Source organism: Ceraceosorus guamensis (assembly GCF_003144195.1).
Source record: "Ceraceosorus guamensis strain MCA 4658 unplaced genomic scaffold IE81scaffold_30, whole genome shotgun sequence".
Classification (NCBI taxonomy): domain Eukaryota; kingdom Fungi; phylum Basidiomycota; class Exobasidiomycetes; order Ceraceosorales; family Ceraceosoraceae; genus Ceraceosorus; species Ceraceosorus guamensis.
The window spans coordinates 103543-120983 of NW_020290025.1; the positions used below are offsets into that span (position 1 = coordinate 103543).

The 17441-nt window shown below is 56.1% G+C and overlaps 7 protein-coding genes across 7 annotated transcripts; 4 read left to right on the plus strand and 3 right to left on the minus strand.

Moving 5' to 3' along the window:
• The first annotated feature begins 372 nt into the window (after positions 1 to 372).
• Positions 373 to 3948, plus strand: IE81DRAFT_134576 (hypothetical protein). Its single transcript, XM_025510294.1, has 5 exons — positions 373 to 740; positions 874 to 1077; positions 1172 to 1238; positions 1310 to 1597; positions 1679 to 3948. Exons 1-5 carry the CDS (start codon positions 465 to 467, stop codon positions 3682 to 3684), a joined length of 2841 nt encoding a protein of 946 aa, XP_025369537.1. The 5' UTR covers positions 373 to 464; the 3' UTR covers positions 3685 to 3948.
• Positions 3949 to 7072: 3124 nt separating this feature from the next.
• On the plus strand, positions 7073 to 7438 carry IE81DRAFT_272075 (hypothetical protein; the record flags this gene model as incomplete). Its single annotated transcript, XM_025511417.1, has 2 exons — positions 7073 to 7189; positions 7265 to 7438. Coding segments are annotated over 2 exons (291 nt in total), but the record flags the coding sequence as incomplete, so codon positions are not given.
• IE81DRAFT_134630 (hypothetical protein) lies at positions 7298 to 8743 on the plus strand. The gene has a single exon (XM_025510295.1). The coding sequence runs from the start codon at positions 7523 to 7525 to the stop codon at positions 8708 to 8710; it is 1188 nt and encodes a 395-aa protein (XP_025369539.1). The 5' UTR covers positions 7298 to 7522; the 3' UTR covers positions 8711 to 8743.
• A 37-nt stretch (positions 8744 to 8780) lies between these two features.
• IE81DRAFT_366662 (hypothetical protein) lies at positions 8781 to 9715 on the minus strand. Its single transcript, XM_025517026.1, has 3 exons — positions 9576 to 9715; positions 9431 to 9443; positions 8781 to 9326 (listed from the first exon to the last, which is right to left on the minus strand). The coding sequence occupies exons 1-3, from the start codon at positions 9692 to 9694 to the stop codon at positions 9153 to 9155; spliced, it is 306 nt and encodes a 101-aa protein (XP_025369540.1). The 5' UTR covers positions 9695 to 9715; the 3' UTR covers positions 8781 to 9152.
• A 417-nt stretch (positions 9716 to 10132) lies between these two features.
• IE81DRAFT_323532 (hypothetical protein) lies at positions 10133 to 11439 on the plus strand. Its single transcript, XM_025513976.1, has 4 exons — positions 10133 to 10753; positions 10902 to 11105; positions 11197 to 11217; positions 11296 to 11439. Exons 1-4 carry the CDS (start codon positions 10502 to 10504, stop codon positions 11338 to 11340), a joined length of 522 nt encoding a protein of 173 aa, XP_025369541.1. The 5' UTR covers positions 10133 to 10501; the 3' UTR covers positions 11341 to 11439.
• On the minus strand, positions 11357 to 14367 carry IE81DRAFT_323533 (putative SSB2-heat shock protein of HSP70 family, cytosolic). The gene is made up of 6 exons (XM_025513977.1): positions 14112 to 14367; positions 13910 to 14011; positions 13660 to 13772; positions 13414 to 13585; positions 12693 to 13075; positions 11357 to 12560 (listed from the first exon to the last, which is right to left on the minus strand). The coding sequence occupies exons 1-6, from the start codon at positions 14236 to 14238 to the stop codon at positions 11598 to 11600; spliced, it is 1860 nt and encodes a 619-aa protein (XP_025369542.1). The 5' UTR covers positions 14239 to 14367; the 3' UTR covers positions 11357 to 11597.
• A 334-nt stretch (positions 14368 to 14701) lies between these two features.
• Positions 14702 to 16945, minus strand: IE81DRAFT_341436 (hypothetical protein; the record flags this gene model as incomplete). The annotated part of the gene is made up of 9 exons (XM_025515653.1): positions 14702 to 15253; positions 15331 to 15401; positions 15464 to 15639; positions 15715 to 15791; positions 15868 to 15932; positions 15997 to 16120; positions 16197 to 16227; positions 16290 to 16707; positions 16775 to 16945. The coding sequence occupies 9 exons, from the start codon at positions 16943 to 16945 to the stop codon at positions 15121 to 15123; spliced, it is 1266 nt and encodes a 421-aa protein (XP_025369543.1). The 3' UTR covers positions 14702 to 15120.
• Positions 16946 to 17441: the final 496 nt, after the last annotated feature.

Here is a 17441-nt window from a genome sequence, read left to right on the forward strand (position 1 = left end):
AGCCCATCATCATCAAAGCAACAGCAGATTAAAAGCTTAATTGATGCTGGGATGATGCTGCAGCTGCGTGCTGCAGCTGCTGCTGCTCCCATGAGCAGAGGCAGGAACAAACTCCAAGACAAGAGTCACGATAGTCACGAGTGTTACGACTTACGAGACAACAGCAACGATCGATCGAGTCTTTGCATCACTCAATTGCGGCCATCTTTCATGACTTCTGTCCTGACTCACGCGACCGAGCACAATCAATACCTGTTGGACCCGACATCGCTACGATAGCCTCTATTCGGCCCCATCTTCAGTCGCAACAGAGCTGACACGCTGGAGAGAGAGAGAGAGTCTTCATTCGGCCATCCAAGCGTCACCACACGAATCACCCCCTTGGCCAGTAGCAACTTTCCACCGGCATCCCCCTTCTTCCTTCCTGCTGTCGGCATCTGCGGTCCCTGCACCTCACACTCAGGATGAGTTCATTGAACCGTAGCGCACGAGCGCATAGGAGCACCAAAGTGCCCAACGCCATTCTCAGACCTGCGCCTCCAGATATCGGCGCGAGTGGAAGCTCAAAGAGTGCGCGGGCATCCAGATCCGAGGCTGATGATGCCGAGGCGGATGCTCATTTCAGAGCCCTGCGACAGGCAGCTGATCAGTGGGCAGAGCAGATGGACGAAGACTCGAATTGGAATGAGAAACCCTTGTTAGGAGCTGTGATTGCTTTTTCAGGACTTGGAGACCAAAAGGTGAGCACATGATCAAGCGAAGTAGAAGAAGCAAGTGGGACGGAAGGGATGACGATCTGCTGCGCACGCACGTCATCGACTTCGGTCATGTTGGCTGACGCAGCATGACGACCTTGCCGACTCGATCGAGCAGAACCACTATCAACAGATGGCGAGGGATCTCGGTGCCGAAGCGCGATCGGATATGCCGGAAAATACGCACTTCTTGCTGGCGGTCGAGCCGCTGAGCGAAAAGTGCACCAGGGCGGTGGATGCTGGGATCCGCATAGTGCAGCCCAGATGGCTGGAAGAGGTCAAGCGCCGATGGTGTCATGATGAGCCCGTCGATATTGATGGCGTGAGTGGAGTGGCTGCACGGCGCGATGGCCGATGTCATCAATGCGTCGGTGCTCACATGTCACTCGCGTGGCCCACTGCTTTTGCACCTCCAGTTGGCTACCGAATACGCGCTGGACACGTTCGCGACTCTCAACGTGGTGTTAGCAGGATTTCACGATGGTGAGTCGTCTTCCTGAGCTCGAGCTCGCAATGAAGCAAGCCGCTCACTCTGGTGTCGGATCCATCTACAGCGGAGGAGCGCAGAGATATCCGAACACGGATGATCGGAGCGGGAGCAGAGTGTCCAAGAGATACGGATCTGGCAGCTGGCGGACACACTCACGTGCTTTGCAGCAGCACGGCCAAGTCCGAATCCATCACGCTAAAGAGCGTCCTCAAGTTCAAGGGCCGTGCGGAAAGGTACATTCGCAGGAGCGAGAAGATCCCTACTGGAGCACCAGATGCTGCGCAGATGCTCAACGCAAATGCGATGCACTGCGTCGTGCTGGAGTGGATGCAGGATTCGCTGGAAGTTGGAGGTGAGTCAGCTGCTCCCGCCTCGAGATCGTTGAGAGCTCGATGCATAGTGGACTGACCAATCACATGACCTCCTGCAACAGGATGCCTGGATAGTACGAGGTATGAATTGAGCAAGTTCTCACTGCAACCTGCCGATCGTCGGTCGTTCATAGATGCCACGCTCAGAAATCGTACACGAGTAGCTGAGGACTTCAAGGCGCGCCATGCTAGTGCTGTAGCTCGATCTGTTGCGCAAGACGTGTCAACGGAAGGTGACGAGCGCGTGTCCATCCAGCGGGCACCACAACAGGCAAACAATCCCAACATCCTACGCAAGATTATCGCCCAAGCTAGCGACGATGGCCCCGAAGGTCATGCTCAGCCGACCAAAGCCCCTCTAGGAGGATCTCGTGAACATGCATTTGGAGATCACGGCGAGCAATCCAAGGAGGAGGAGGGGCCTCGAGCAGCCCAGGGGACGAAGCACTTTCCGACAGAGATCAAGCGGAAGGGGCCACAGGAAGCACACTCGCCGCAACAGCAGGGCGAGGCCGCCTCATCGAGCAGTGAAGGAGTCTTCGCAGGATTAGGCTTCACGCTGGATCTAGTCGAGTCCAAGTTCCGCACGCGTGTGGCGGAGCAGATTGTGCGATACGGAGGCCGAATGCTACCCGACGAGCAGGCGCATCACGCCCAGTACTGCGTGGTCGAGTGTCGTTCCAGTTCCGAGTGCCCTACATCATCCTCCCCCAATGCACTGCAGGTGACAATTTGGTGGATCGAGCGATGCATCCACTTCAACAAGCTGGAGCCGATCGATTCCACGCCTTTCGCAAGACCGAGCACTCCGTTCATACCGCAAGCCCTTCTCAAGGGCTTGCGCATCTCCATCACTCAAGCCGGACACAGCGTCGACGACTCGCAGAGCTCGCGTGTACTGCAAGTCCTTGGTGTAACTCCCAGTTCTAGCTTTGGGAGAGGCAGGTACACTCATTTGTACTGCGGAAGCGATGAGGGCGGACCAGAGGTCTCACGCAGCGAGAAAGTCAAAGCAGCGCGGGAATGGGGTGTCCCAATCGTCGGCGCGGCATTCGTTCGTAGACTGTACGACGAAGGCATCGTCGATCCACTAGGTGCATCTTTGTCGTCGGGTGGCGGGCAGCAAAACAGCCAAGTACTCCCCGACTCGCTAGCGACAACGGTGCGAAGAACTACCAGCGAGTGCTCGAACAAGGCCTCGCAGATGACGCAATCGATGGCGATGGGCCAGATGAATCCGCCAAAACAAGTCGAGCAAAAGAGGGCACCTCAGATGGAAGCAGATGTGAGCGTGTCAGCGACGCACCCTGTAACCGCCACTCAGATCGCTTGGGAATCGGTAAATCAGTCCATGGTCGGACAGCTTGCTGCAGACGAGCTGGCTGGACTGCTCAATGGGACGAGAAGCACCACGACGGAAAAGGTGAAGCGACCCACCTCGGCGGACCTTCTTTCTAGAAGCAAGTCGCGCAAAGGGCCACCTTCCCGCTCTGGCAGCAAGCGAGCCACGTCGATCGGATCTGGCACAGGAAGAGATGGATCGACGAGTCCTGAAAAGGGAGTCAGAGACAATTCTGTAGACTCTGGAAGCGTTTCGCCATCCAAGTCCCAGACTGCGGAAGGCCGAGCAGAAGAGTTGGTGCAACGCTTTGCGCAGCACGAGGCTGGCAGCTATGACGAGAGCAAGACGCAGGCTACGCGGATCTGCTGGGAAGATCCGAATGCTAAGAGAGGCATGTTGCAACTACAACAAATGATGGCCGCTTCGATACATAGCAGAGCACCCTCTCGCTCGCCCTGCAAAGACGACCCTTTTGCGGACCACGCCTCACCAAGGAAGACGACGAACGGCGAGAAGAGAAGCACAACATCAGCAAACGCTGCTGCGCAATCTTCCGAAAACGCTAGCGCCAAACGTGCTCGACTGTCGCATACAGCTGCCAAGGCGGCGGTTGTGGGAGCGAAAAACTTGTCCCCCTCCAAGACTGCATACGAGCTCGACGATCAGGGCTTGACTTCTCCTCGCAGACAGGTTCTAGCGCGCAAGCAACCAAATTCGAGAGCGTAGAGTAGCATGAGTGGATGCTCGCTCACAGTCCAGGCTCAGTACCAAGATCCGAACGGGATCTTCCGTGGGTGTGCGAAAGGGGGCCCCTCGCGCTGTAACGCCTCGCAATATCATAATTTGTACACCTCTCTGAACGCGCCTCTCAGTGATTGAGCTCGTCTGGTGTAGACGACCGAGCAACCACGATGGACATATTATTGCGGGGTCCGAGACGAGGGTCAGCCCTCAAACCTGGAGCGCAGCAAAAAGTTGCGAATGCCTCTTGTTGATTTTGAGCGCATAGGATCGACCTGAGCTGGCGAAATTGGTTTCGCTGTAATGTTCAGTAACACGCAAGTGACGGTGTTAGGGTTGATCGAACCAATAGAATGAAACGCGGGCCTTGGCTTTGGCGTCGACGTGTATGCTTGATCGTGACCCAAAGATCCTTGGAAGAAAAGGGGTGACAGTGAGCAGAGCTATAGCACGGTAGATTGCGCGAAGCCTCCTGCGATCGAGTGTCAGACTCGATCAGACGTGAGTGTTGAGTCAAATCGCCGTCTTGCGGGTGCGCAAAACGGTGGAGACGCCGCGCGGCCGCTGAAACGTGCGCATGCAGCAGGGGCCATCCTCGCTCTCGCCATGCAAGCTGCAACCATGATCAAGCCCCACCGCGATTTCACATTTTGATTCAATTGGGTTATGACTCCTGACTCGTGCAAGTGTTGCGCATTTACAGCCGCTGTCGCGCCTCCGATGCATGTCTTGACCGCATATATATGTGTGCGCTGCCTGCATGCATCAGCAGCATGCACATCATGACGAACGCTCGCCTGAATTCATTTAAATTACGATTCAAATTGCCGCCTCTCCAAGCGCGGTCACGAAGCTGCGCGTCTAATATCACGAATGATTAGAACAATTGAATCTTGAATTTTGAATGAGGATTTCTCATTGAGTCGTGTCGAATGTCGTGTTCGCTCGCCGCCCATGCACGCATCAGCAATAGGAAGCATCACTTATATAAGGACAGGTATGAAGGTCGCGGGCATGCAGCATGCAGGCGCACGCGCACGACCGCGCGCTCAGGCATCACGCGTTATTTATTGATTCTGCCACCGCGCCTCTCGAACACAAAAGCGCTCGCGCGCGCGTGCGCGTGCCGCGTGCACCGGCCTCTGAAATTTGATCCGGATGGAGCGTGCACGCTCCATGCACGCGCTCGGTGCTGGCTGCACGATGCTCATGCTGTGTCGGCACCGCACCATTTCTCGTCTGCGCTTCACCCTGAGCTCTCTGCCTTCCACCTCTGCCCGTGTTCCATGATCCTCCTTGCCCTCCTCATATGCGACATTCTGATATTAGCAAGATCTCCACTGTGAACCTGAAGCGTGGGATAAGACTGGTCCGAGGGCACTGAATGGCGCTCAGGCGTGCCAGTCGTGTCGACGCGTTACTGTCACCCATCCTGATCTGATCGCGGACCTTGACAACGCATCGGCTGACAAGAGGCGTCTACACCAGCGCCATCGGGGCCCATCTCGTTGTCCTCAGGTGCTCGCGCTCGACAGACATAATTCCGACACCTTAGAAGCTCGATCATGAGCCGGCTCCCTCCCATACTCGTGGGCACCCAGGCAGGAGGACAACCGTCGCCAAAGCTGCCTTCCTCTGCGGCCTTTGGCGCGTCGGGCGGATCAGGTGGCTTGTCCTCACCTCTGAACAGTCCACGAACTTCCTTATCGCATAGCAACATACCCGGCCATCTGTCCCCATTCAGGAGCGACTCTTCCAATCGTTTCGGATCAGCATCCATCGGTAGTCCTAGGACCAGCAGCTTGGCTCGAGATGCCGCTTCTGCTTTGCACTATCCCACGAGCAATTCGAGACCTTCTTCGCCCATGATTGAGCGAGACGACAAGGCTGGCGATCATGCTGGATCTTCGACGTCCAACATGCGCGCCGTTACTTCATCTGCGAGGGACGATGATGCTTCGGGTGATGAGAGGAGCAGAAAACGGGCGCGAGAAGGTGATACAGAGGATTCTGTCGGCGGCGGCGGTGGCACTTCCAACGATGAATGGGCTTCGCGGTCTAAGGATCATGACGGGATGGATTCTGCTTCGAAATGTGAGTGTTGCAGGGCGTGGATTATGGTCCAATTACCCTGCTCCTCTGCCTGAGCTCGTGACACCGATTCCGAGCTCGCCGCAAAGCTCGCACGCGCCACTCGAGCTCACAAGTTCAAATGCCTTTGTGACCGCCTATAGCCCTATTTCCGACCCTTGCCATCCGCGATGACGCTAGGAGGTCAGGCTCTCCCCGTCTTTCTGATGTATATTCATCAAGCCCGCGGCCGGATCGCCTGTACCGCGCTTCGCCAAGCTTCCGATCGACGTATGGAAGTGGTCAAAGAGAGGCATCGCCTTGGTTCCCGGAAGGGAGGCGCGCATCACCTTTTGCATCCGCCGCAAGCAAAGACTCCCACGGAGACAGCTTCGATCAAAGCATCGGCGGTTCAGGCAGTCTGTTCCCATTCGCGAGCATTGCAGGTGGAAAGACGGAAGAGGGAAGAGATAGCCCTAGTCGTAGCACAAGATTGCTTCCGCCACCCGAACGGTATGCGTCTCCAGGCATTCTACCGAGCAATCCAGCAGCATACAGCTTCTCGGGAGGCCAACCTACTGATAGCAAGTCTGGTCAAGGTCATGCCGGCGCTTTGACGAGCTCTCCGTATCGGAGGGGCGGCGAACTCCCGTTCTCGCCATCGCAACTTTCGCGCGAGCCCTTCAAGACAGAAGCAGGAGACGTACACTTGCCCTCCCCTCAAGCCCCCTCAGAAAGCAGGTTCGGTCCCCCTGGCGACGATGTCTCTCGCAACAACACCCGCTTTGGACCGCCTGGTGCAGATCTCACACGCGACAGCGGCGCGAGCCCATGGAGCGCTTTAGCAAGCGCGCCCGAGAGCACGGGTCCAGAGACATCTCAGGCATTGGACGTCAATGTTTCGTCCGAGCCTATGCTGCATTTTCTGCAATCCAACCACAATGTCGTCAGCACGACATCGTCAAATCTTACCGGCGTCTTCGCAGAAGCATCTGGTGCCAACGGAAATGGTTCTGTGGAACCTTCCAGCGCACAACTCACCACCTTCGGACCTCTAACGTCTTCTCAGTACATGAGCCTAGGAGGTTACTCGGCACCTGCGCAACTGGTGGATACCGGCACCTTGCCCCTGCCAGATGCGTCGGCCATAGCTTCCAGTTCGCAAACTGCGATCAAAGAGGAGGAAGACGTCAAGCCTCCTCGGAGACCTAGGCCCTCTGGCAACTCTAAAGCAGCTCAAGCCGCCGCTGCAGCTCATCCCACTGCTGAAAGCGATGCGGGAGGTCCGAAACTGCATCGGTGCGAGAATTGCGAGAAAACCTTCAGTAGGCGTTCAGACCTTGCCAGGCACAAGCGCATACATACGGGTGAAAGACCCTACCCGTGCGAATTTCCAGGTTGCGGCAAGAGTTTCATCCAAGTGAGTGCATTGCGCCTGATTGCTCTACCCGCATTCCGGACAACTCACGCACGGTACGATGCCCTCTCCTTTCAGCGCTCGGCTCTCACTGTGCATTCCCGGGTGCACTCGGGAGAGCGGCCTCACAGATGCGAGTTTCCAGGTTGCGGCAAGAGCTTCTCCGACTCTTCGTCGCTTGCGCGGCATCGACGCACTCATTCAGGCCGGCGACCGTACGTGTGCCAGCATCCGAAATGTGGAAAGCAGTTTACACGCCGAACAACGCTCAACCGCCATGCGAGATGTCACCAGCCAGGCTACGTCAAGCCTCAAAGCAAATCGTGAGTTCGAATCATGCTTCGAGGCAGCGTGGGTCCGCGTCTGCTAACCACAATCCCTCCATCCGTTCGTAGTGGAAAGAAGCGAGAGGACGGTGCGAGCGAGTCTGATGAGGAGTCGGACGGCTCTGACGCCGAAGATGGAGAGGGCGACTCTTCGAAGCAATGGACGGACGAGGAAGCCGGAGCAGACCAATCGACCTCGAAGATCCAACTTAAGCAAGACCCCGCAGCTGCAGCTGCTCCCCCTACTGCAGCGGAGGAGCAATCTGCCGCTGTATCTGCTGCAAAGCCGAAGCGCAAGTCTACGAAACGAGCGGCTCCCTCAGCGAAAGTCCAGAGCAAGGCGCGGAAGAGTAATCAGGAGGAGGAGGACACGGCTACGAGAAATCGAAGCCGATCGGATGCTGAGGCTGCCATGACGCTTGCATCTGCCGCTCTCTTTGCTCAACAGCAACCGCCGAATGCAGGTTTCGGCGACGGCATGGCGACCCCAATGTCCTCGTCAGCTTTTGGCCATGGCCGCACCCAAAGTCAGTCGGAGATGGAGTCACCGGCCAAGGTCTTGGCTGGTATGGCGGTAGGTGGCCATTTTGGCAACTCGCCTTTCATGAACCCTGGTCATTACGGGGATGCGAGCATGACGCTAGCACCTGAGCAAGCTGCCGCTATGAGCCTATCTGGTCTGGCCGGTTTGTCTTCCGCCAATCATATGGTGCCACCGCTTCCAGGAGGCCTTGGGGGTCTGAGCGAAGCTGCTGCGCTGGCTTCCGCAGCGGTCGCAGCTAGCAATCCTGGTGCAACCTCTGGCAACCCTTCGATAGATTACAGCCTTGGCACGTCTGCCCCGGGGCACGTGATGAATGGCGCATCCCCTTCGCTTGTAGGGCATCACCCGCACTCTTTCTCTGCGCCAGCCAACGGGACGACGTCGATGGCGAATGTCTCCGCATTGACGTCACCATCCGCTTCTGCGGCTGAAAGTCTGGCCGCCATGAGCGGCATCACTTACGACCAGGCGCACATGCTTCTGATCTCGGCCGCCTCCTCTGCAGGTGCTATGGCCGCGCCGGCACCCACACCGGCGCAAGATCCCTTGTCCTTGGCGGTCGCTGCTGCTGCTGCTGCCGTGGCTGCGCACGAGGATGCACAGCCACAAAGCAAACGAGCACGCACGGCCAGCTCTTCGAGTGGCGGACGGTGAACCTGACTGGGTTGTACTGTGAGCACAGGCATGCCTTCATCACCACGAAACCTTCTCATGCCCACACTACCTTTGGCTCTGGCATCTTCTATTCCTCCTTTGCAAATTCTGAGAATGGAGCACATTTGCCTTCCTTCGCCTATCCCTTGACTTCCTCAACATCTTCACAAGTCTCTCTCCAATCACTGGTACGAAGCCTTCCCGATTCGCATCGCGACGCCGATCATGGACGTTGCTCTCCTCTGTAAGATAGTTCCCCATTGGTGTTTCATGATATTGTACAGTGTCGCAACGTAAAAGGTGGCATGCATGCGTGGCAAGTGCGGCTGCCTGTGCTGATGTCACTCGATGGGACACGTTGAGAATGCTGACGAGCCAGGATTGCGACAAGATTGTGCCAGCGGAACCGCCGAGCTTTATGAAGTGCAAGACATCAAAAGCTTCACTTTGAGCCGGTCGTCTGGTCACCTCCAGACTCTCCTGCCGCTGCAGCCTTGCGCTCGTCGTGGCTCAGGATCTTGATGGGCTGCCCCTCATTGTGCGCTTGAGGCTTCTCCTCGCTGGTCCCAAAGATGTTCATCGGCTTGCCAGTGTTGGCTTCGAAGTTCTTTGCGTTCTGTGAGAGCGCAGCGAAGAAGTGCGTCAGCTGTCCATGAGCCGAGTCGCTAGGTAGCCAAGTGGACTGCGGGACCTTTATAATCATGCTAGCTTCAAACTCACTTGAGCATACTTGCTGCGAAGTAGGTGGGATGAGGCAGACAAGCATGATCAGCCAGATGTATCTCATCTCAAGGGAGAAAGAGAGAGAGAGAGAGGGAGGAGTGACTCGAGACGATCTTGGTCATCCGAAAGGCAACAAACGCACCCTTTGAGCTTGGTCACTTCGTTTTGCAATCCTTGCATGTTAGCAGTCCCGTCCGCATTTCTGATGGGCGCCGACATGATGAATGGGTGATAGAGTTGCGACAATGTGGGACGGGCCATGCAATGGAATTTCGAAGCTCGTTGCTTCAATGTCCACCTATGATAGCGTGAGCTCTTCGGTGCGGAATCAGGGCACCGGTGAGCGTTCGGGGGGAGGGGCGGAGATGGTAGTGCTCGCGCTCTGATGGCTGGGGACGTGGTCTGAGAATCCCAAGTACGAGGCAGATGTTCGTGGCTGTGATGTTCACTGAGCTTTTGGTTCGTCCAAGTAAAGCAAGTGCGAGGGTGAGATTGGAAAGTGCAGGGCAAGCTGCGCAGCACACGTACGGTAGTCAGACGGACGGACTGTGTGGTCTGTGCTGTGCGCGCGAGTTATGCAAGCAGAGCCGAGGTGTGTGATCATTGATTCTCTCTGCTGTGAACCCTGCTGCCGAATCGTGAGTGTGGGTACGCCGTGCAGCAGCGCTCGCTGCATACTGCATGCTCACCACTCGTGACTGCTTGCTGGCTCAGTCATGAGTCGAGCTTCTCTCTTCCTCAGACCAGTGCTCCATCTGACATTTCTGGTGGGTTGCGGTATGCGGCGCGAGCGTATCAAGTACGAAGTGCTGTGGGTGTGTGGTCGTGCGTGCATGCCTTTGCCTTCTCCGGCGTACGCGTTCACATTGGACGGAACGTAGGTCACCGGGACAACCGTCCACGCGAGATGGTGTGATGGACCCCGAGAGAACACTCATGCATCGTATCGATCACTAGTCAAACATTCTCTCGACGCCTGGCTGGCCGACCTTTCCTTTCGCTCTCGCTCCTCTTTTGCAGCCTCGTGAACCTTTGCGCTCAAGACGCGAGGAAAAGGGCGATTTAAAGATGCCGTTCGCCTATCTTCTCACGCCCGCTTCTCTAGCCCAATCGGCCCTCTTTGCAGGGTACTACGCCTATCTCAACATCAACGTGTGTTCCTATCGACGATTAAGCGGCGTGGCCATCGGCGATGGGCTGACGATAGGCGTAAGCATGCCAGCGGCGGCCAAGACGGACAAGGAGAAGCAAGTCGCTGCAAGAGGTCTAGCGAGAGCTTTCAAGGCCCAAGGAGATTTCTGGTCGCAGACTCCGTTCGCAGTGAGTCACCCATGGCTCATGCTTCAGTATCCAACCCACACTCGCTGCCAGCGTTCCACTGCATTGATGCAACCGACGATGCCCTTGATCGACAAGCGCTCGTCCCATCGCCTCGCTGATGCATCACCCCATCACATTCGCTTCGAAGCTCATCTTCTTGTCCATCTCCGAGCTCAACGGTCTGCCCTACAAATGGGTCCACATCATCGGGTCCACTCTCTTTCTCTCTCGCGTCCTCGCTTCCCAGCTGGCCCTGCTGGATACCGATCGCAAGGAGGCCGTCGCGCAGGACGAGGTGAAGAGGTACAGAGCCGCAGAAGGAGGGGCAAGAGCAGTCACTGGCGTCATTATGGTGAGCAAGGGCTCAGCGATGGTGTCGCAGCCTGAACGGTCAACGTGAGCTCTTGCTGACGATTCCCATTCACGCGTTCCTTGATGCCCAGCTGGGCGTGGGATTCTACAACGTGAGTGCCGGTACGTTCAGAGAGATGACACGCTCGCTGCTTATTGACGCCGGCCTACTCTCACGGCCTCTGATCTAGCTACGTTTGGGCTGGAAGCCTCTGAAAGATTTCCTCTCGTTCTGATACGCACCGCGCAGCCAGTCATGTTTTCTGTTCAGCGCGTAAGCTCACACCCGCACCCTTCTCTGAGTCCAAAAGCGAGCAAGCTCGCATTCAATTTTGTGTGGTATGTGCAAAGGCGTAAGCGCACTCATGCTAAAGTGAGAGCAAAGACGTGCTGTGCACAAGTCACGATGTAAGGTGAAGGTCGTTGCGATGGTGCACAGTGGAGAGCATTCTCAGGTAACGAAGCGCGAAAGCTGGAGCGGCGTCAGGGCCTCTTAACGACCACCAGTCTGCATAGCCTTCTGAACGCTTCGGCGCAGTCTCAAAGAAGAGCGGCGGTAGTCGTCTGCGCTGGCATCCTCCAACTCGAGGAGCTCGAGAGCCTTGGCGAGCTCCTGCTCCACAGAAGCCTTTTGCGCACGCTTGAAGGTGGCGGCGGGGCTGGAGATGGTTCCCTCGACGCTGTGCACGTAGGCCTCCAGCTCGTTCTTGGCGTCGTGACGGGCGGCGAACTCCTTGTCGGAAGCCTTGAAGGACTCGCTGTCCTTGATCATTTGCTCAATCTCGTTGGAGCTGAGACGACCAACGGAGTTGGTGATGGTGATGTTGGCCTTGCGGCCGGCAGTCCTCTCCTCGGCAGTGACCTTCAACAGACCGTTTGCATCGACCTCGAAAGTGCAGAGCAATTCTGCCTGACCCTTGGGCATAGGTGGGACACCAGTGAGCTCGAACTCTCCGAGGAGACGGTTCTCCTTGCACTGAGTTCGTTCACCCTCGTAGACGGGGAAGGTGACCGTGGTTTGGTTGTCCTCAACAGTGCAGAAAGTACGGGTCTTGTTGCAGGGGATGGGAGTGTTGCGGGGCACAACGACACCGAAAACGTCTCCTTGCATAGCGACACCGAGAGAGAGCGGCGCAACGTCGAGCAGAAGCAGGTCGGCCGTCTTATCGCTGGTCTGGTTGGTGAGGACGGCGGCTTGGACAGCGGCACCGTACGCAACAGCTTCATCGGGGTTGATCGACTTGTTGAGCTGGCGGCCGTTGAAGAACTCGGAAACGAGGGACTGGATCTTGGGGATACGGGTAGAACCACCGACCAGCACAATGTCATCAACCTTGTCAGCAGGCATCTTGGCGTCCTTCAGCACCTTTGCGACGGGGTCAATTGTGCCCTTGAAAGCAGCTGCATTGATCTCCTCGAAACGGGCACGGGTAATGTTCGCTTGGAAGTCGATACCCTGCATGCAGACAAGGGAACATCGAATCAGCTCCACTCTCTCCAACACTCGTTGTCTCGCACAACGCATGCGCTTGTGAAGGACAGCCGATGAATGTTGTACCCTGTCTCGCCAGGTAGAACCGATACTCACGTTGAAAAGAGAGTCCACCTCGACAGTGGTCTGAGTGACAGAGGAGAGCGTTCGCTTCGCACGCTCACATGCACTCCTGAGACGACGGGTAGCACGAGCGTCACCAGAAATGTCCTCCTTGTGCTTGCGCTGGAACTCCTTCTTGAAGTGGTCAAGCAAAGAGTTGTCAAAGTCCTGTCCACCCAGATGAGTGTCACCGGCGGTCGCCTTGACAGCAAACACACCACCAGTGATGTTCAGCAGAGAGACATCAAATGTGCCACCTCCAAGGTCGAAAATGAGAACGTTCTTCTCAGTGGATGACTTGGAGTCGAGACCGTAGGCAATGGCTGCGGCGGTGGGCTCGTTGATGATACGCAGAACTTCGAGACCAGCGATGGTGCCTGTCGAACAAGAGATCAGATGACTCAGCTCCAGGTCCAAGTTTTGGCTGGCGAAATGGGCACATCTCGAATCCACCACCACCTCAAGAAGCTCGGCCAATCTTTGTCTGAGCGGCAGGGCTCATTGATGCTCGGAGAGCTTCTTTGCTCTACACAGCAGCGGACTGCTTCAGGATTAGCATGGAATGTTTGTTGAATCCCTGCACTGCCACCCATCCATGCCGCGCCGTGCATTCCGACCCTCGATCGACAAAGATCTCGCACCGAGTCTCGCCGCTTCTTTTCTCTCAAAAATCCGCATCTTTGGCAATCGCGTTGCAAAGCTCAGCCCAACTCACCGGCATCCTTGGTGGCCAGACGTTGGGAGTCGTTGAAGTAGGCGGGCACGGTGACGACAGCCTTCTTGACCTCCTTGCCGATCTTGGCCTCCGCAATCTCTCTCATCTTGGAGAGGACCATGGAAGAAATTTCCTGAGGAGAGAATTGCTTCTTCTCGTTTTGGTACTCGACCTGAGCACACGCAGACCTCGTGTCAGTCAGTATTCGCCTGGCATCGTACCAACATCCTTGCTGCACAAGCGCACCTCGATGAAGGGAGAGCCGTCCTTGTCGACGACTGTGAAAGGCCAGTGAACCATGTCCTTCTTGACATCGGGGTCATCGAAACGACGTCCAATGAGACGCTTGGCATCGAAGACTGGTGACAATGATCAGATAGGTGAATTTGTCAGTCGGCCATGTGCCACGCCCGAGGCCGCCAGCTTGCAGCTTTGCAATCATCTGCAGGATCCGCTAGCAGCCGATCCGTCGTCCCTCGCTGTCGTCCAAACTCACCAGTGTGTCTAGGGTTCATGGCAGCTTGGTTCTTGGCAGCATCACCGATCAATCGCTCGCTGTCGGTGAAGGCGACGTAAGAAGGTGTTGTGCGATTACCCTCTGTGAAAGCACAAGGCATGATGGAAAGATCGAGAATCAGCAATGACGCTTCACAATCCCAAGTCCGTGTCGAGCCTCCTTGACGATCAGTCGTACTCACGGTCGTTTGCGATGATCTCAACACGCTCGTTGACCCACCAGCCGACGCAGGAGTACGTCGTGCCAAGGTCGATACCGATGGCGCCCTGGTAGACGTCATCGTTGACAGCGGGAACCTCTCCAGACATGATGTGCTAGAGGCGAGTCGAGGACTATGAGAAGGTGACGGAATGCGAGACAAGTTGTGACCTCGGAATGTGCCGTAAGATGATAATGACAAGTCCAGAGGACGGTGAGGATGGTGGTGAATCGATTTGTCCAGCTGACTGACTTCCGTTCACCCAGACAGCTCTTCCTTCAGCCTTTCAGCACCACCAGCAGGGCACGGAACGGCACGCTGCACGCACCCGCGCGCGCACGCACGCTCTTCACATCTTTTTCGCGAACGAGAAGTTTTGCGTGCAGGCGTATCGGGTGCAGGCAGCCAGGCAGGCGCCCAAGCGCGAATGCGTGTGATGCAGCAGCAGCAAACTTTTGCGCCTTTCGCAGAAGCCCAGGCGCAGGCAGGCGCACCTCATCTTCTGCGTCGCTTTGCCCTGACTGGTCGGCTGCTCCGCGTGGCAGGACCTTGCACGTGATCAATTAATGTGCCGTACGAGACAAGACAGATCACAAAACAAGCACCGCTGCGACTGCGCCATGCACCACATACTTGTACGTGAGCATTCTGCGGTGAACCATGTGCCGGCTTTGTCCCATCATACCGTAGGCGCTAGCTGGCAGTGCCGTCAGCGTGCCACTTGATTGTGCACTGCGCTCCAAGCTCCATAAGCATGACGGCTATCGCTCTACTTAGCCCTGCACCTGATGAGTCGCGAAAGGCGGACAGAGCGAACCAAGTGGTCATTTTAGAATGTACGGGAGACAACGGCATCCTGACTTGCAGAGGGGGGATGGTCGACGACGACACAATTTCTGGGCATATCTCGGAAGAGGATTGCGGACAGCGGGACGGCAATGGTCGATCTTTATCGATCTTTAAAACGAGTTGTTGAGTGACTGACATGCTCTCACTTCAGTGCTGCACTCGACGAGGTCTGGTCTTCCACTAGACGCAAAGCTAGCTTCCCTCCTTTGTACTTGGCGAGCTGGCTTTGCTGTTGGACCGTGTCCAAATCCAGGATAGAGTCGCCATCAAATAGGCTGTGCATTGAAATGAGACTTGGTCAAATGGTCTGAAATGGAAATTCACCAAAGAAACCGAGTCGCGCTGCACTCACTAGTGGGCAGCCATCAGATGACCCGTACGATTCTTGCGCACGAACAACTTTCCAGCAAATCTCGTCGCAATCTACAGCATGCCGCCTGGTCAGACGGCCCAGACGCGACATTACGGAATGGTGCACAACTCACCTTCTTCTCGGGCTCGCCTTTGTGCTTGTTCCCTTTGATCCGGCTTGCGGCGACCCGCGTGGCGAAGAGAGCTCGGAAGGCGCTGGACAGTGAATAGCGGGCTTTGCCGTCCCGAGGCAAACGGTCCGCCTGTTCGCTACGGAAGGCAAGCACACCAATTCTTGCCACCATGTCTCCTGCACAGAAGGACACGTGTCAGTCGAGAGGGCCTACAGCGGATGCACCATGTCATCGCCAGGACTCGAGCTCACCTTCGTTCGCAAAGTGTTCCAGGTGTCCAAACGCACCAGTGTCACCTTGAAGTGGATTTGGGAAGTGATTCGCAGCTCTAGAGACGCATAGGTATTTTCACCGGTCGTCAAGAACATTGTCGACGTGCGCGAAAGGGTCATCGAATTACTCACGCTGCAAACGTGTAGATTTCGAGCTTTGAGAGCGTGTCGCGATCAAAGTCGGAAAGGAGTTGATCCTTATGCGAGACGGCTAGGTCAGCACAAGTTTCGCCACGACGCTACGTGCTCTCCTTCACTCACTGCCCAATTAGAACAGAGAATACCTCCTTGCGAATGTCCGATCAGAACTATGCGTTTGATGTTCTCGTTGCCCAGCCAGGTCGCAAGAGCATTGTATCCCACACGCTCGTCACGCGTGGGCCAACTGGAAAGACAAGAATGGTGTCCGCGTAAGAGATGACATGGGTTCAAGCGGCGAAGCAGGTTGAAAGACGACATACCGCAGGTCTCTCTGGAGCAGACACTCAATCACTGATGGCATGGCGTGCATCAGCTGAGATTCGGCTCGGATCTTCCGGGGGCACAACACTCACAGTCAAAGAGCACTCCGTTGCTGCGATTAGAAATGCCATAGACAGGGCGTTTGAAGATCTTGTAGAGCTTGTCGCACACCTTGCGATTTCCAGTAGGCGAAGTCGCCACACCATTGACAAAGAACCATCGTTCACCACCGTACTTGCCATCAGCTTTCTCGAGCTGATGTTTGGTGGGCTTAATGATGTTCTTGCTACCTTGAACGATGTCGCAGAGCTTGAAAGTAGCCAAGAGGGTAGCAGTGGTGATGACTGGCCATGGCAGTCCGTACAGGAAGGACAGCAGAATGAAAGGGAGCACAATAATGCTGACTGTCGTCGCGACAATTTGATACAAGATACCACGCCACGTCATGTCTAGAAGCAGTGACCGCGCAGGCAAGAGCACAAATGGCAGCCATGGCAGCTCGGCAAGCACCTGCGGATTGACATCCACTTGTGTTTCAATGAATAGACCTGAGCCTCCAGACGACACCTGGTTTCACAAGCAAGGCGTCGTTCCAGAGATTTTTCAGAGGACTGTCGCGGTAGCCAATGGGGCGGTAGGCGGAGTCGATTTTGAACAACTTCTTCTCGTCAGCGGCGTCTTTCAGCGCCGTGGCAGGCGGAAGGGCGACAGCAGCGTCGCTGACGTAGACCTCGTCGCCGTCTGACATGTTGTATAAGAGTGACTCTGCGTGGAGAGTTGAGTACCGAGAGGTGGGCGACTACCCTTGTTGCAGCCGAGAAAGGGCGGATGCTAGGGATGATCAATGAAGATGGCTATTTGTGAGTTCTTGTCGAGTCTGGTCTTCGCTTTTATAGCTTTATACCCTCTCAAAGCCTCTTGTGAGATGTACATGGTCAGCGCAGCCTGGAGTTCGCGCTTTTTGGACCGTCGAGCTCGCGAGCTCGCGAGGGTCGGGATGGCATGGGTGGCTGGCTGTTTCGAACTGCGCCTTGACTAGGTATTCCAAAGCGTGCAGGGGCCAGTCGCGAGTACTCTTTGAGTATGTCTAGACCATCTAGAGGTTCGGTTGCGACGCCACGGTCAGCGCAAAAGCCAGATGAAAAAGGAAGTCTGCCATTGTGTGCACACATCTCGGGATCGCTGGTTCGAATCTCGTCGCCATGCGAGCGGTCCGAGTGATCTAAAGCTTTGTGCGCGCTCGT

What these genes read in the sequence shown, in the direction of transcription:
- IE81DRAFT_134630 (XM_025510295.1), top strand. Translation starts at nt 7,523, where the DNA reads ATGCTTCGAGGCAGCGTGGGTCCGCGTCTGCTAACCACAATCCCTCCA.
- IE81DRAFT_134576 (XM_025510294.1), top strand. Translation starts at nt 465, where the DNA reads ATGAGTTCATTGAACCGTAGCGCACGAGCGCATAGGAGCACCAAAGTG. An exon ending in AGCCCGTCGATATTGATGGC is followed by an intron (nt 1,078 to 1,171) that starts GTGAGTGGAGTG and finishes TTGCACCTCCAG; the next exon opens with TTGGCTACCGAATACGCGCT. An exon ending in GGATTCGCTGGAAGTTGGAG is followed by an intron (nt 1,598 to 1,678) that starts GTGAGTCAGCTG and finishes CTCCTGCAACAG; the next exon opens with GATGCCTGGATAGTACGAGG.
- IE81DRAFT_323532 (XM_025513976.1), top strand. Translation starts at nt 10,502, where the DNA reads ATGCCGTTCGCCTATCTTCTCACGCCCGCTTCTCTAGCCCAATCGGCC. An exon ending in CAGTCACTGGCGTCATTATG is followed by an intron (nt 11,106 to 11,196) that starts GTGAGCAAGGGC and finishes CTTGATGCCCAG; the next exon opens with CTGGGCGTGGGATTCTACAA. An exon ending in TGGGCGTGGGATTCTACAAC is followed by an intron (nt 11,218 to 11,295) that starts GTGAGTGCCGGT and finishes CCTCTGATCTAG; the next exon opens with CTACGTTTGGGCTGGAAGCC.
- IE81DRAFT_323533 (XM_025513977.1), bottom strand. Translation starts at nt 14,238, where the DNA reads ATGTCTGGAGAGGTTCCCGCTGTCAACGATGACGTCTACCAGGGCGCC. An exon ending in ACGGCTCTCCCTTCATCGAG is followed by an intron (nt 13,586 to 13,659) that starts GTGCGCTTGTGC and finishes GCGTGTGCTCAG; the next exon opens with GTCGAGTACCAAAACGAGAA. An exon ending in AGGTGGACTCTCTTTTCAAC is followed by an intron (nt 12,561 to 12,692) that starts GTGAGTATCGGT and finishes GTCTGCATGCAG; the next exon opens with GGTATCGACTTCCAAGCGAA.
- IE81DRAFT_366662 (XM_025517026.1), bottom strand. Translation starts at nt 9,694, where the DNA reads ATGGCCCGTCCCACATTGTCGCAACTCTATCACCCATTCATCATGTCG.